This window comes from Archocentrus centrarchus, chromosome 1, assembly GCF_007364275.1.
Source record: "Archocentrus centrarchus isolate MPI-CPG fArcCen1 chromosome 1, fArcCen1, whole genome shotgun sequence".
In the NCBI taxonomy this organism is placed as follows: Eukaryota; Metazoa; Chordata; class Actinopteri; order Cichliformes; family Cichlidae; genus Archocentrus; species Archocentrus centrarchus.
Window position 1 is genome coordinate 17646517 of NC_044346.1, and position 16729 is coordinate 17663245.

The following is a 16729-nucleotide window of genomic DNA, read 5'->3' on the forward strand; positions in this document are numbered from 1 at the left end:
ATAACAATTATATTGTAAAGTGTTCGGGATTAAGTTCAGTTTATACACTATTTCCAAAATATTTTTTTGGGTGAATAACATTGGACAAAACTCAGTGAACTTTCAGGGTAAAATTTTAGAGTGATTATTTGTTTTTTCGGGATTTTTTTTCTGTGTAGATAAAAAATTATTTTGAGTGATGGAAAACATATTAACAATATGGAATACACACACTGGGACAATCGAGCATTATATAATTTGAATTTTAATCACCTTTAATTCTGATCTGTATGGTTTATTTATGTTGTGTTACTTTTACCACTCCTTTTGTTTATTTATGCATATTTACATGGGTTTATACAATTAGACTTTTTATATTTTATGATTTTCACCCTTTGCCTTGAGATTTTGTTAAATGCTTTTGCCCTTCCTGAACAACAAAATTTACTTCCACTTTAATGCTATCTGGTACCTTTCTGTTTTATGCAGAAACCAAACAAAGAGAGAGAGTTGCACTATAGTGATTTGTATTTTTGTGTAAACATTTCTAATCAACTCAAACACATCAAAAAACAGAGACTGGAGACAAACTGAGGGGAGGTCATAAAGTTTCTCCTTGGGGATCCATTATGCCAAAGTAACTGCTCTCCCTGGTGCATCTCCATTAACAAGAAGGGGATTATCTGGAGGCGCGTCCCCTGAAATTACAATTTGTCATGGTTTTACTCTTAATAACATAATTAGACCAAGAAGTGACACACACTAATGAAATGCCGATGTCCTGGGACAATAGTCTTTGCGGGAATCTGTCATATAAACTTGTGTCTGGTCACTGTCATACAATTTACATGCCAATGCAGGATGGGTAGAAATGAGGATTGAATGGGGCCCATACTCATACAATGAAGCCATAAAAAAAAAAAAATCACAAATATAAAAAAAAAAATCTAATGTCTGTTTTCATTGGGAAAAAAAAAAGACCTGTTTGATTGGGTGACTAGTGTTGAAACTTCAGTTACAGGGAAGAACTGTTTTCCATGAATAATCCATTCTCTTCCGCTTGTCCTGTTTGGGGTTGCAGGGGAGGGCTGGGGCCTATCCCAGCTGACGTAGGGGGAGAGGCAGGGTACAGAGCCAGCCTGCTGCAGGGCTAATACAGAGAGACAGACAACCATTCACACTCATGGGCAATTTAGAGGGACCAAATAACCTTCGGACTGTGGGAGGAAACCAGAGGTTGGTGGAATTGGACCCAGACCTTCTAGATGGCATTCTAGCTGTGAGGCAGTGGTGCTAACCACCACGCCACTGTGCTGTAGCCCATTTATTTTTATTTTCTAACAGAACTTCACACACAAGTAGGAAAAAGATGCCCAGATATCCTTCACATTTCCCAGCTGTTCCACAGCAAATTGAGAATTACTGTAACTTCACTGAAATGTATAGTCTATAAAAAAAAATGTTTTAACCACATAATTAATTTCTCTCCTTTTCTCCTGTAAATGGTTTACAAATTAATACAGAATGCATATCCTTAAAAACTAGAAAACGCAGCTGATGTGTAAAGTTGGGCTATTTAGTTGTCTTAAGAAAGGCTACAACTAATATTTATTTATATTTAGATAGTTTATTTTTAAAAAATGCCTTAGTTCTTTGGGGCATAGATTCAACGTGCCTCAGAGATTTTGACGTCACATCACACAGTTGTTGCAGATTTGTGGGCTGCACATCCATGATGAGAGTCTCTGGTTCCACCACATCCCAAAGGTGCTCTGCTGGATTGAAATCTGGTGACTGTGGAGCAGGGTTATTATAGTTAACGAAAACGAACGAAATAACGAAAACTGAAATTGAAAAAACATTGTCGTTAACTGAAATAAATAAAAACTATAATTAAAAGGAAAAAACGATAACTAATTAAAACTGAATTGTGAGTTTACAAAACTAACTAAAACTAACTGAAATTATCGATAAACTGACTTTCATTTTAAGCCTTGTGGATTGATATGAAATCATTGTTTCCGCTCTCCGAGTTTAAGCTGGGAGCGCCACAGGACAACTGTGTGAGTGCGCATGTGCGTGCGCTCACCGCGCTGGTCCGCAAAGTAATTGCTGCGGTCTGCCGAGAAAGCGGCAGAGTCCCGTATGGAGGTTCTTTGAGTACAAACACCTGCACACGACCACAAGGTAATAACACACACAATCCAGCTACACAAGCATAAATGCGGACATGAGGTCGGACACTTCTGTAGGTTGTGTACAGAGGCCGCAAAGACCCTGCAGGTTTAATTAGCAGCATCTAACCAAGCTAGCTCCAAAACAGAAGCAGCTTCAGGCGGTGAGAACATCAGGATGCAGCTGGATTTGAGCTTTGACTCCTTCAAAGAGTTTGTTTTTGTTTAACACCACATGTAGGCGTTATTAATCTGCTGCACTGATGCTGAACTTTATTGTGGAGTTTATTGTAGAAGTTATTGAGTTTGGGAGTTCATGTTTTTCTTTGTTTCTCCCTGTTGATGTTCATGTGTGTCCTTAATATTACACACATTTAGCATGTCTTGTGAACAGCTGGTTGTTGAATATATTTCTTTAAACTGTATCTTTTGTCAAGTTTTCATTACACAATAGTCACTTTTGCGCCTTGAATCTTGCACCTGATTAGGTATGAAAATACTAAAACTAATACTGAAACTAACTGAAACTAACTAAAACTAAGCATGAAACCAAAAATAAAAACTAATAAAAACGAGCAAAACCACTCTGAAAACTAATTAAAACTAACTGAATTAGAGAAAAAAAAGTAAAAACTAACTAAAACTAAACTATAATGTAAAATCCAAAACTATTATAACCCTGCTGTGGAGACAATTTGAGTACAGTGAACTCAATGTGATGTTCAAAAAACCAGTTTGAGATGATCTGAGCTTTGTGACATGGAGCGTTATATTGCTCGAAGCAGTAATCAGAAGATGGATACAGTGGTCATAAAGGGACGGACATGGTCAGCAACAAAAATCAGGGAGGCTTTGGTGTTTAAATACTCCACAGTCAGTGCTAAGGGGCCCAAAGTCTGCCAAGAAAATATTCCTCTGAACCACTGAGTGGCACCAGTGTCATCTTTTCTTGCTGCAGTCCATCCATTTCAAAGTTTGAGGTGTTGCTTGCATATATTTTTTTTTGTCAGCTTGAAGCAGACTGATCATTCTCCTGTCATCAACAACACATTTTCACCCTGAGAACTGCTGCTCACGGGATATTTTTTTCTTTTTCAGACCATTCTCTACAAACCTTGTGGGAAAGTAGAACTGCAGTTTCTGAAATACTCAGACCAACCCGTCTGGCATCACCTTTCTTCCCCTTTCTAATGCTCAGTTTGAACATCAGCAGGTTGTGGAGACCACATCTACATGCCTAATTGGGTTGTTGCCATGTGACTGGTTGATTAGGTATTTTTGTTAACAAGCAAGTGAACAGGTGTAACTAACGAAGTGACCAGTGAGTGCATTTGCCTTGTTGGCTTGCAAAAATAACCAGAGTACATGAAAAAATAATTAAAATAGTTACCCATTTTCTGCTGCTCAATGAAACTATTAATAAATCATTTAATAAATATATTGTTTCATCTTAGATTGGCAACATAGTTCAGCTTAAAAAAAAAAGAAGACATCTTTCAGTCAGTATTCACATCAACTTGATGTGAATACTTTTGTTCTGCTGGGACTCAAGGTCATATTTAGTATCTCTCATTTTCTACCAGGAACAAAAGGCAATGACAAAACAGTCTAAAATAATGTGATGTATTTCTATTTGAAACAAAGTAAGCACATTTAATGTAATTAGTTGATCCTTTGTTAAACAGTGTCAAACACTGAATACACAGTAAACATCTGATTTCATCAATTTGGAAATGTTGACACATGTTCATAAAGAAAACGGGTTATATTGCTCCTTCATATTTCTGCACACGATTCACTGAAATGAGATCCATCTGGAAGTCATGCGGGAGCTCAGAAGACCTTCGGCCTCAGAGGCAGACACAGATTATAATACGCAGTTTGATCCCAAAAGTCAGGTCCTTTCCAGCCACACCAACCCTGGAAACACAACACCCACACTGAGGTCAGCACCGTGTGCGAAAACCGGTTCAGCAGAATGAGAAATGCAGATGGTGTGAATGCTTTTAAGTCACCTTGTCTGTGATAACCTGCAAGTCCTCTGCTCCTGTGTAATGAGGATCTAAGATTAGGTAGCGGATCTGCCCTGTGGTCTCACTCCATGCCACACCCAGGATAGTGTGAGCTAAAACTCCCCCTCCTGCAACACAGAGCAAACAGAAATGTAGCTAAGTTTTAACAAGCCCATATTTCTGACAGAGAATTATTATATCTTTTTGTCTATGTTAGACAACAATAATACAGGCTTTTGAAAACTGAACTGCTTTCTTCATGAAATCCATAATCAATATTCAGTACAATTTATATTTCTGGGCCAATTAGTAAAACACTGAGGCTGCCAATCATAAACAAAGAGAGATTCAAAAAACAATGTAAATTTTGTTAAAGCTGATATATTGTCTCATCAAAAAATAAATATATCATGGGATTGATGGTAGGCTCAGCTTCTCTTTGGGTTTTTGTGGTGGTGTGACTGTTTTATACTTGGATAATTGATTATGATCATAAGGATTATTATTTTTAAAAAAGTGTTCACACACACAAAATATTAAGTTTCTGTGAGGCCACATAATTATAACACTTTGAAACTGAGCTCACCGATCATGACTGGAGTTCCTTCAGTAAGGAAATGGTTGGCCAGCTCTCTGCCTTTGGATGCCAGCTCAGATCCCTGACTAAAGAGAAGGCAGATTAGTCGTCAGATATACTAATTGTCATCCACAAATACAACATCATTCACAAGAAATGCAGTCACACCTCACAAACATGATCTTGGAGGTGATCTCAAGCAAATGGTTCAGAACAGCCTGAACCTCAATGGATCCAATCCACTGACGCGACCCCACAAATGATGCCTGCTTGTCTCCGACATCCACTAAAGCCTGGAAAACAGAGACCCAGATAGAAACACACAACTTGGACATGTCTAACATTAAAAAGCAGCAAATGTGGCCATATCTTCTATTGTACTGGGATCATATTTTATAGGACAACTACCTGCTGGATCTCCTTGTGAGTGGGCACAGACCGCTCTATGTAACCCTGTTGCTGGAACCAGGAGCAGATGGTCTGCAGGGAGCGATAAGCACAGCCCCAGCCACTGTCGTCTACACGGTCCTGCATGTAGTGGTGATAACTGTAGATCCCCTGGACCAAGTACACCTTGAGAAAAGAAAAAGAAAATCCTGGCAAAGCTCAACTAAATCTGCTTTCTGCAAAAGAGCCGAATACAGTTGAGGATTTGAATTCAGTAATTAGATATACCTTTCCATTATCCAGGGTTGGATGTGTGAGAACCAGATGCGGGTTTCGGAGATAACCGTCTTTGTAAGGCTCATTGGGAAAATGGTAAGCATTGGATCTTCTGAAGTAAGGCCTGTCATCTGGTAGCTCAAACTGCTGATGCAGCTCCTATTCAGACAAAATAAAGTGAAAGAAATATGACTAAAAAAGAAACATGCGCATACATTTTCAAGAAAAAGTGACACATTTCTTCACAAGGAAGTAAAAGTTGAGCTTAGTTGGATTAACTATCATACAGACAGTTCACCTTCTTATATCTCTGCGTCTGTGTTATTAGCTGTTTGATGAACAAAGACACATTAACAACCCTTTACTCAGGATTAATATATTTAAGACATTAAAGGAGCTCAGTGGTCCTCACCTTACGTAGTGTTACTAGCTGACTGTCAGGCACTCCTGTTGGATAAACCACAGTCACCAGTCCTTTTGGTTCTGGAAGGAGGAAGTGGACTGGTTCGGGAACAAGAAGTGTCATTCCCTTCATGTTTTCAAGAGTCACTTTCTCCATCTCAGTTAACTGATGTGTTAGTGCCTCCATTAGCTGCTCACAAGCACTACAGCACCAGGAAAAAAAAAAATAATTCACTGTAAGAGTCAAGCTTTGGTTAGTAGTATAAAACCACACATTTTGAATAACACACATACTCTTTGATTGTATCACTGGAGGCAGTACGGACAACACAGTCCACTGGAAGAGTCGCCCTCACAAAGTGGGATTTCTGAACTGTTTTGATGAGGATCGGGGCTGAGACGGGGCCTGGCTTTGTCACCTCCACCATCAGACGAAGGTTTATGACACTCTAAATGGCAAAAAGCGTGAATTAAATTCACAAGCAAACACAAACACCATAAAGACAACTAGAGATAAAAACAGCTTTAGGATTAGAGCTGAAACAATTAGTTAATAAAAAGTTGATCAGCTGCAAGTAAATTAGTATTTATTTTCATATTCAATTAAAGTTTCAAAGCTTATTGTCATACACATAAAGAAACGTGTATGACTCCCTGTGCAATGAAATTCTGTCTTTGCTGTACATGACAGATGACAGATTAACATCTTTTCTCAGTTTAAGTTAAAAATGAAAGTAAAAAAGAAAAAGAAATAAGATTCTGGTCTCTCAAAGTGAATATTTGCATAGTTAACTGATGTTTGGTCTTTAGAATAACCCTGGGAAATGTAACCGATATTTGTCCTTTATTTTGATGCATTTACTAATTAAAAAAAAAAAATCTATTAACAGTGAAGGATGCTGTGAACAACAACAACAAGCTGACACTTGATTTTTTTCCACCCTAATGTTATCTGTGATGACAACAGCTCCCTATGACTACCCCAGTGGAGGCACTGGCCTCCTGAGCCAGGAATTGTGGGTTTAAATCCCATCTGGGGTGAATAACAGGTTGATAAAGAAAGATTATTCCTGGCCTGTGGCTGAAGGACTGAACCTTTCTGACTTTTTCCTCTTATATTGTTATTGTGATATAGACTATTGATTAGACTGGAGAATGCATCACATTGGGCTCAGGAAATGTCACCATTTTCTCCTTTCTCTGGTTTATAAGCAGAAGAATTGGTCAGGCGATTAAGAAAAAAAAAATCACTGTCAAACTGATAATACCAGTGATCTTTTATACCAGCTATACTATATTTATACAATGTAAAATACTGCTATGATTCTTTGGTACATACCATTGTCAAACTTCTTTTGCTTTTCTTTTTTGTAGATTTTTTGCCAGAACTTTCTTGTTCATCTGCCCTGAAATAAATAGAAAAAAAAAACTTTTCAATTTAGCCCAACAAAAGACAAGGTAATAGCAATAGCAACAGCAACAAAAGGCCCAACACAATGTAAGGCACACAAACACAAATATAGAAAGTAGGAATTACAGTGCAATGCAATACACACATTTATTCCCAGAAAGTCTGTAGCACTGTATGGTGCATGTGGGAAAGTGCAACACTTTCCCACACTTTTTGACAACAAAGTTTTTGACAACATGAACTCAAGTATTAAGATTCAGAAAATGTAGTGATGTGATTCTTAACACTGTAACCCTGATACTGTAAACATGGTTTGCCATTAAGTTTTAAGTTATTCAGACTGTACGATGATAACACCAAATTAATCTGCAAAACTGCATTTGCTCTGCTATTTCTCACTCTCTTTGATGTAGTCATGATAAGAGCTGGAGAACACATGACTGAACGTACCGTATCCATTGATATATATCTTCACATAATGTACTTGGAGTTATTTCTTCAGGTGTGGCATAGGTGTCTTTGTTTGGCCATATAATAACAGGACTGTCACAGACTGCTAGAACACAGGATTCAGATTTCACCTGACAGCGAAGGGTCTCAAACGTTCTTGAGATGACCTTTTGTACCAGCAGCACTGTAAGAAAAAAAAAAATACTGTCGCTCTTTAATATTATTCAGGTGTTAAGACAATAGATTTTTAAGCCATATGTTTTTTAGAATTAGTATTTAATCAGGTACCAGCACACTGTTATGGCATTTACTGTGTTAAATAAACTAAAGAGATAGACATGCATTCATTTTTAGTTTACTGCATTTCTTATTTCTTTTCATTTGTCTTAAAATTAACATCATCATTTAGATCAGTGGTCCTCCTCCTGCCAACTGTTCCTTTTAAATGAGGACAACCAATGTTGTGTTTTTGGGGTTTAAATTTTTATTTTGTTTCTTAAAGGAGTTAGACCAAACATTAATATTGACATTACATTCCTGGCATTGTGGGTAAGGCTTGAAACAGCATTTAGACATTCAAATATGGAAATAACATTGTCTCACTCAATTATTTGGATGTCACAAACACAGCATCTAATTTCCTATAAGTACAGCTGTGGTCTGAAGTTTACATGCACTCATCATTCATCATGAATGTCCTGGTAATTTTGGGCTTGACTGAATTCAAGCTCAAAAATCAATGAATTCAGCTACAGGTGTTTAACTTTAGGAGTGTCTACATTGTACATTATTGTGGAAAAAACGTTTCTGCACACACCATCTGTGCTGTCCAGCTGACACCTGAACTCCAGCGGACCTTTGACACGAAGAATAGTCGCGGTTTCGGAGTCAGCAACGACCTGGGATCACACAAAACAAACAAGTCAGCAGCTGGTTGGTAAATTAGACAACAATATTTGCAATTATTATTTTAGCGTTACTGGCTAACTGCTAAACGAGGAACTGAAGGGCCGGCGAGAAAGGGCTCTGTCTAACATAAAGCTCAACACAACGATCGTCTCGTTTCGATAATTTAATTTCAGAAACCTTACCATTGTGGAGTTGTCTCGCAAAGAAACAATACTATTTATTAGCTGTTGTCTCTATGCAGTGGAGGCTGACATGTCTACTAAAGCAAAAGTTCAACGTGTCTCTGATAGCGACTTCCTATTGGGTCACACTGGCTCCGCCTATTTATGTTGCATTTAGAGAAACTCGTAAATTTTGACAACATTCTCTAAATAATTTGTCATGCATGTTTTTCACTTTAACAATTTTCCCTTTGAAATTTAAGGTGCCTTTAAATTTCCGTGTTCACCTTTGGTGTAGATATCATCTACAGAGTGCATATACATAGACATACTTCAAGAAATTTTACTTTGTTATATATATAACTCCCTGGGATTCACATTTACTGCATTCATTTTTATGGATCATCACATTAAATGAACAGACATATTCTTGATAGTTCACCAAAAAGCAATTTTGGAAGAGCACGGAATGAATGAAAAACGCCTTAACGTTGGTCCATCTGTATCTGGGGCAAATTAGCCAATAAATGCACATGAGAGGCCCTTATAACTCCAGAAATCCTCCTCACAGCTCAACGAGCGAGCTGCAAAGTCCTCTGCAGCTTTGTGCTTCATCTCCAGTACAATTTGTACCCATCTAACTAGTCCTGATTCAGTGCCAATGCCTCCCTTCTTATGCAACATCTGAAACAATGTATCAATATTTTTGTTCTTATTTTTGTTGAGGTATTTATTTGGATTTTTTGTTTGTTTGTTTGCTTGTTTTTTAAGTGTTTTGCAAGACCACAAATTGTCACACTTAATGTACAGGGAAAAAGGTTAAAATGTGTTTCTTGGTGTATTGCCGGTTTGCCTCAGGATATTCATAGTAACTATGTGAGTTAAGCCAGCAGTGTAAGTGGACACAAGGCTTTTGCAGGCTAAAATCATAAATTGCATGAATCTCCGTTAAAATTCTTCTAGTCAAAAACAGATAAATTAAATCAGCATCAAGGCTATGTTTGCATATAAATCAGATTAACACTCTCTGATTCATAACACACAAAGGACAGCTTTTGAGCCTAAGAATTATAAATCACAAGACTATCTGTAAAAAGGAGGCTCTACTAAAAATTATTCCCATTACAGGCCTTTTCCACCTCAGTTTAAAACTTATTAGCTATTCTTAGCTGTTTTGTCAAAGTCAAATAGCACAAATACCACATGCCAGGAAGCAGGGTTGAAAATGAGGACAGTTTCAGGTCACTGATGTTTTGTCCTAACAATGCCTCTGGATAAAATCATCACAGGTTTGTTAGGATTACTGGGAAAAGGAGCTGAAATGGTTCCTCTTGTACAAGCATGCAAAGTCAGTTGCCTAAATCTAATGGACTGTCAGGTGAAATGAAATAAACACACCTGACAGTTACAGTACTGTGAAAAAAATATTTACCCCATTCCTGATTTCTGAGTTTTTGTTTGTTTTTTTTTTTTGTTGCTATTTTTGCTTAAATGTTTCAGATCATCAAACTATTTTTAATATTAGGCAAAGATAACCCAAGTAAATATGAATACAGTTTTCAAATGATGATTTAATTTATTAAAGGAAAAAGCTGTCTAAGCCTCCTGTACCTGGCCCTATGTGGAAAAGTAACTGCCCCCCTTGTTAAATCAGAAATCACTTAAATAGACCCTGTCTGACAAAGTGAAGTAGGATAAGAGATCTCAAAAAGCAACACATCATGCCACAATCTAAAGCAACAGCTGAGAAACAAAGTCAGTTACATCGATCAGTATGGAAAAGGGTTCAAAGTCATTTCTAAGGCTTTGGGATGCCACTGAACCACTGTGAGAGCCATTATCCACAAATGGAGAATGAAGCAATTGGTGAACCTTCCCAGGAGTGGCCGACCTACCAAAATGACTCCAAAAGTGCATTAATGACTCATCCAGGAGGTCACAAAAGAACACAGAACAACATCTAAAGAACTGCAGGCCTCACTTGGCTCAGTTAAGGTCAGAGTTCATGATTCAACAATAAGAAAGAGACTGGACAAAAATGGCATCCATGGGAGAGTTTCAAGGAGAAACCACTGCTGACCAAAAAAAACAACAACAAAGGCTTACCTCACATTTGCCAAAAAAACATCTTGATGATCCTCAAGACTTTGGGGAGAATATTCTGTGAACTGACAAGACAAAAGTTTAACTTTTTGGAAAGTTTGAATCCCGTTACATCTCACATAAAACTAACACAGCATTTCATAAAAAGAACATCAGACCAACAGTCAAACATGGTGGTGGTAGCGTGATGGTCTGGGGCTGCTTTCCTGCTTCAGGACTTGGACAACTTGCTGTAACTGATGGAACCATGAATTCTGCTTTCTACCAGAAAATCCTGAAGGAGAATGTCCAGCTATCACTTCCTGCCATGAAGCTCAAGCTCACTTGGGTTATGCAGACACACACACACACACATGCACGCACACGCACACACACACAAACATGCACGCACACACACGCACGCACACACACACACACACACACACACACACACACACACACACACACACACACACACACACACACACACACACACACACACACAAAATTAAGGTTTTGGAGTGGCCTTGTCAAAGTCTAGACTTAAATCTGATTGAGATGCTTTGGTTATGACCTTAAAGAAAACCCGGCAATGTGGCTGAATTAAAGCAATTCAGCCACATTGCTGGGATGTGCAAGACTCATGCATCCATCCACTTCCGCTTATCCTGTTCAGGGTCACAGGCTGAAGCCTATCCCAGCTGACATAACATTTAGAGTTTCCAATTAACCTAACCCCAGTAAGTGCATGGACTGTGGGAGGAAACTAGAGTAAAGATACAGGGAGAACATGTAAACAGAGAGAGGGGGCCAAGGTGGAACTGAACCCAGGCCTTCCAGCTGGTATTTTAACTGTGAGGCAGCAGCTCTTTGCAGGCTCTTTGCCATTTATTGCAAATGCTTGATTGCAGTTCTTGCTGCCAAGAGTGGCACAACCAGTTCTCACTGTAGGTTTAGGGGGCAGTTACTTTTTCCACATAAGTTTGGATAAACTTTTTCCCTGAATAAATGAAATCATCGTTTAAAAATTGCATTTTGCATTTACTCATGTTATCTTTGACTAATCTTAAAATGTGTTTGATTATATGAAACATGTAAGTGTGAGAAATATGGAAAAAACTAAGAAATCAGGAAGGGGGCAAATACTTTCACAGCACTGCATATGTACATATCTAGCCTGTTGTGCAGACATACAGATGATGTGCTGTATGTATGGAACTCTTGCTCTATTTCTTTTATGTGTGAAAAACTCATTTGCTTGTCTTCTGTTCTCAGATTAGTGCACCATTTTTAATTTCAAAAAAATTTCCATAAAACAAAGCTTACTAAAGTACAAGAATACAACATTACCACAACCTCCAGTATTAAAGGTGTCTGTGTGCCTGAATGTGGCAGTCTGCTCCAGAACATTTCTTCTCATCAAACTGAGTGCAGCAGCGTGCATTGTAACAGTGTGAAGTCATGTCTGTTGAGTTCTCGTGGACTCGGTGTGCTCAGGAAGATTTGTGATGAGACTAGCTATCTCCGTTTGTATCATAAACAGAGCATTAAGATCTTTTCAAGAGTGTGTGCAAGGATTGATTATATGGCGGGCACTCACATTACAAATGCACATTCATCATATGTCCATAGGCAGAGTTTATCTTTGGAGTCTTTTGTTTATGTAACAAAGTGACAGATGTGGTGAGATGTAAAAATACTAAAACAACAAAAAAGAAAATGCTAAAAAACGTGAATATGTACAAATAATGTTACTACAATGATGATTGTAGAAGAGGCATCAAGGTTTGAAGTATATTTTTATGAAATAGTTGCACAAATCCATCCTGTGCACCCATGTGAACAATGAAAGAGAGGAAAATTTATATTCTACTACAAAAAAAGGATTGTTAGATATCCACTAGCTTCAGATAAATGTTGGAACAAACTCTCGTAATCTACTTTCAGTAGATTAGAAAGGGATGTTTTAACAACCACTTTGAACAGGAGGAATGATTCCAGTGAGAATCTTGTGTTTTAGTGTTCCTGTGAGAGCCTAGTGGCTATTTTAAGGTCCACTTGAAAAATCCTTTAAGTAATCTTAAGCCCCACAAGATACTTTTTTCAAGTAATGTCAAGAAGTGAAACATCTGGATCATGTAATGCTCAGGGACTTCACAGATGAAAGAAGCAGCTTTTGGCATCTGTGTGTTCTTTCAAAGCTAAAACAGTAATCTAGTTCTTGAAAATCCAGTAATTTGTCTGTATTGGACAATGTGAGCAGTATATAGATAATACTTTACATAACCATAATTACATTTTCCTCCATGGCTTTAGATTATCCAACCAGTTGGACCAAAAAATTTGAGCATTACCATTTCTCTCTGCTCTCAAACATCTGTCATGGAACACAACCACACTTGAAACAGTTATAAAGAATATGACATCTTATGGTCTTTCCCACATATGTTAGGGAACATGAAGGCTAATTAACTGTAAAAAAGTGGAAGAGGACACTGCATGAAAACCTCCTTTTGCTGCAGGATATCAAATGACCTTAGCTTCACTTCATTGGTCTCGTACTGAAACATGAGGTCTGCACGCTGGTCTCCAGTCATTCCTCATCACTAACAGGTTCACCCCAGGGCAACATCTGAGGGACAACAGAGGAGGCAACAGAGAAGGGGAAGAAAAAGAGTTTTGGGGGGTTTTTTGTTCGTTATTCTGTGTTTTTCAAAATAAAAAAGTATGCAAATATTTAATTCACAAATATAATATTTGAAAATTTCCACTTTATATTGTGGCCTCAGAAATTATGCTGTTTATCTAACTTCTCACCCTTCTCTCGAAGGGTGGCTGGCCTCTCCCTTAGAGATAAGGTGAGGAGTGCGGCCATCCGGGAGGGGCTCAGAGTAGAGCCGCTGCTCCTCCACATCGAAAGGAGCCAGTTGAGGTGGCTCGGGCATCTGATCAGGATGCCTCCTGGCCGCCTCTTGGATGAGGTGTTCCGGGCATGTCCCACCAGGAGGAGGCCCCGTGGTAGACCCAGGACACGCTGGAGAGATTATATCTGTCGGCTGGCCTGGGAATGCCTTGGGGTCCCTCCGGATGAGCTGGAGGAGGAGGTGGCTGGGTAGAGGGAAGCCTGGGCTTAGTTTGCTGATAAAATTTGTCTCATTTTTACTTGTGTGACTTCAAGCTTTAACAGTGTAACCAAGATGGAAATATCAGAAGACTTTATGCATGATTCCACAGAACAGATGAGCTGGAGTCCCTTCCCTCGTTTCCTTGTTCTCTTGTATGCATTCATTTTATTCTGTTAACTGACATCCTAATGATTTCCTTCTCCTCCTCCCTCCTCCTTCCCCAAAGTTCCAGCACAGACAACCAGAAGCAACACTGAGATCAACCTCAGCTCAGCTCTGTGATCATTGAGAGGATGAATGTGATGTTGAAGATATTGTGTCATCACTTATTAGCACCTCTTCTTTCTCTGGATTTGGATCCTCAGTCATAACAACTGCACTTAGACGAAGAACCATGTTCCACTTCCCCCTGTCGCTAAGGTGTTATTTGAGGACAAACAGAGGCAGAAACAGTTCTGCCTGCGCTTCTCATTTTATCTGAAAGCTGTGCTGAAACTCCCTCAGTCCAAGTTGAGCCCTTCTGAAAGAATACAGCGATAAGACACAAAGTAAAACAAAGCCGAGACCAACACTACAAAACTATTCGGGCAATGATGACAAAGATGTTTGTTCATGCCAGCGCAGCTGGTGCTCTCTCCACTGGGTCCTGGTGAGAGCCAGCAGCAGCTGTCACCTCTGTGGCAGCAGATGGGTCACTAAGACCCGGGGATAAGGATCTGCTTCAAGATGTTGCTCTCCAGCCTCATATCAATGCCCCAAGAGACAAATGCAAAGGAGCAGTTCATTGGCCTTTATTCATTTACCTCTTGAATAGCAGTGGTAGAGGCAATATTATTCACCTAAAGTGAATTAGTCATTTCTTTAATTTACTCATTAACCTTTGGACTTGTTGCAAAACACGATCTTCTTTCAAGCTAAAAATATCTAAAAAAAGAAAAAAACCCACAAAAACAAAAAACCAAAAAACCAAAAACAAAACCCACACACAAAAGTAGCTGCATCATAAATGTGATACATTTTTTGTAATTAATTTTTTTTTGTTAATAAAAAATTTGATAAATTTACACTCCATTAACAGCTGTTTTTAAGTGAATTTGCTTGTAAAAGAAAGAAGCCCTTTTTAAAAATAAGCAATCCAAAACAAAAGTATTTGAAATGATTAACTGTACTGTATGAGGTGGCTTTTAAATGGACTGATTTTACATAGTGCTTCTCTGACTGACCTCTCAAAACATTTTTTTACGCTTTTTATTCTGACATTCACGCAGCAACTTAGGCATATTTGCAGTTAAATATCTTTCCCAAGATATTTTCATCATGCAGTGAAGGAGGTGGGCATCAAACCATCTGCTTTCTTTTTAAATGAGCTGCAGTCGGGATGCGAGCCACATACTGAGTCCTGTGGCTCAGGAGACCCACCATAGGATCCCCATCATTTTAAAGTTAAAAGTGAATAACTTTAAGCTATGAAAGCCTCCATGAACTCTGAATGTAATTAAAGATTTTTGTTCTCCTACGAACAGCTTAAGTCCAGAAAGGAATTATTTTTAAGCAGTGTTCATTACAGCACCACCAGCACCAACAGTAATTTCAAAGATAGTGTGAACTAAGGTTGGATGAGTTACAGCACTTTATTTTGAAGAAAAAAACTGTGAATGTTATATTTTGTGTTAAAATACAAAAATTCAGTTGTTTGAATTATCAAGTTGCCAATAAATTATAAAACGTGGGCAGATTTGGTGATAGTATTGTTGTCGTGACTTCAGGATTCAGCACACGTTCAGCATGCTGCTCCACAGGACGTCGCAGGAAATCATTCCTACCTCTGGCCCTCAAACTCTACAGCTCCTCCCTATGACTCTAATCACGATTACAGACTGACACTGGATTATTTCACTTCTTGTATATGTGGGACATAATACTGAAGAGCTCTGTTCAATTCTGGAGGATTTATTTGACATATTAACATAGTTAATATTTTTGTATATTTCCTTTTCTGATTCTGACTGACTGTTTGGGTAAAATAACTAAAGCCAAATGATTTCCTTTAATAAGGTGAATTTTTATGTTCATTAGCACCTTTCTGCATTGACTGATAATAAATATTTCAAAGTGACATAGTTATAGCTACTTTAGATATCCACACACAGAATGAAGACCTTTATTTGTTATTTATTTAATTTTAACTTTAATTACCTACAATACGATGACTCTTAAGATTAAAAATCTCTTTTGCAAGCGTGTCCTGGCAAAGACAGACAGTAGCTGCATAGATGAGTAACACAGCAAAAATCCTCAAAGTTAGAGAGAAAATTACAAAAACAACCAAAATTTGTGAACTTATTTATGATTTACCTCAGATATGGGAAATGGGTAGTTTGCTTTTGTTTTAGGTTGCAAAGAACTGATAAATAAATTACTCTGATGTGGCATCCACCCTGGAGCCTAATGACACCCCCCCCCCCCCCCCCCAAAAAAAAAAAAAAACTCTAACCTATAAACCTTTTGTTTTATATGGTAGCAACATCCTTGGTCTTGACCTTAAAAGAAGCTTAGAGTTACATAAGAAAGATATCCTGTGAGAAACAAGAAAAGTCCCATGTGACAATACTATTCATTTTAAACTCTTGAAACTGATTTATGATGTTGTAGGGAAATTGCTCTTTTCAGACCAAACATGGCCAACAACACAGTGTAGCCTCATAGTAGCCAATAAAATCTATTTTTTGCCACGAATTTTTTATAAATGATCACCCGACATCTTAGTCATATACAGTCAGCTTA

General features: G+C 38.2%; 1 protein-coding gene across 3 annotated transcripts; it reads right to left on the reverse strand.

The window, feature by feature from the left end:
- Positions 1-3767: 3767 nt before the first annotated feature.
- Positions 3768-8892, reverse strand: LOC115786068 (ufm1-specific protease 2-like). 3 transcript variants are annotated; one of them, XM_030738096.1, is made up of 12 exons: positions 8760-8892; positions 8486-8567; positions 7669-7852; positions 7147-7213; positions 6102-6256; positions 5818-6010; positions 5418-5564; positions 5151-5315; positions 4911-5035; positions 4752-4828; positions 4169-4293; positions 3768-4073 (listed from the first exon to the last, which is right to left on the reverse strand). In XM_030738096.1, exons 1-12 carry the CDS (start codon positions 8760-8762, stop codon positions 3987-3989), a joined length of 1410 nt encoding a protein of 469 aa, XP_030593956.1. In that variant the 5' UTR covers positions 8763-8892; the 3' UTR covers positions 3768-3986. The 3 variants fall into 3 exon arrangements, 2 of the variants coding, with proteins under 2 accessions (XP_030593956.1, XP_030593963.1); XM_030738103.1 differs by having other exon boundaries at positions 7800-7852; positions 8760-8820; XR_004020396.1 differs by having other exon boundaries at positions 4056-4073; positions 4752-4824.
- Positions 8893-16729: the final 7837 nt, after the last annotated feature.

Coding starts and splice junctions, on each gene's coding strand:
- LOC115786068 (XM_030738096.1), bottom strand. Junction 7,853..8,485: donor TCAGCTGGACAGCACAGATG/GTGTGTGCAGAA, acceptor TTTTTCTTACAG/TGCTGCTGGTACAAAAGGTC. Junction 7,214..7,668: donor GATATATATCAATGGATACG/GTACGTTCAGTC, acceptor TATTTATTTCAG/GGCAGATGAACAAGAAAGTT.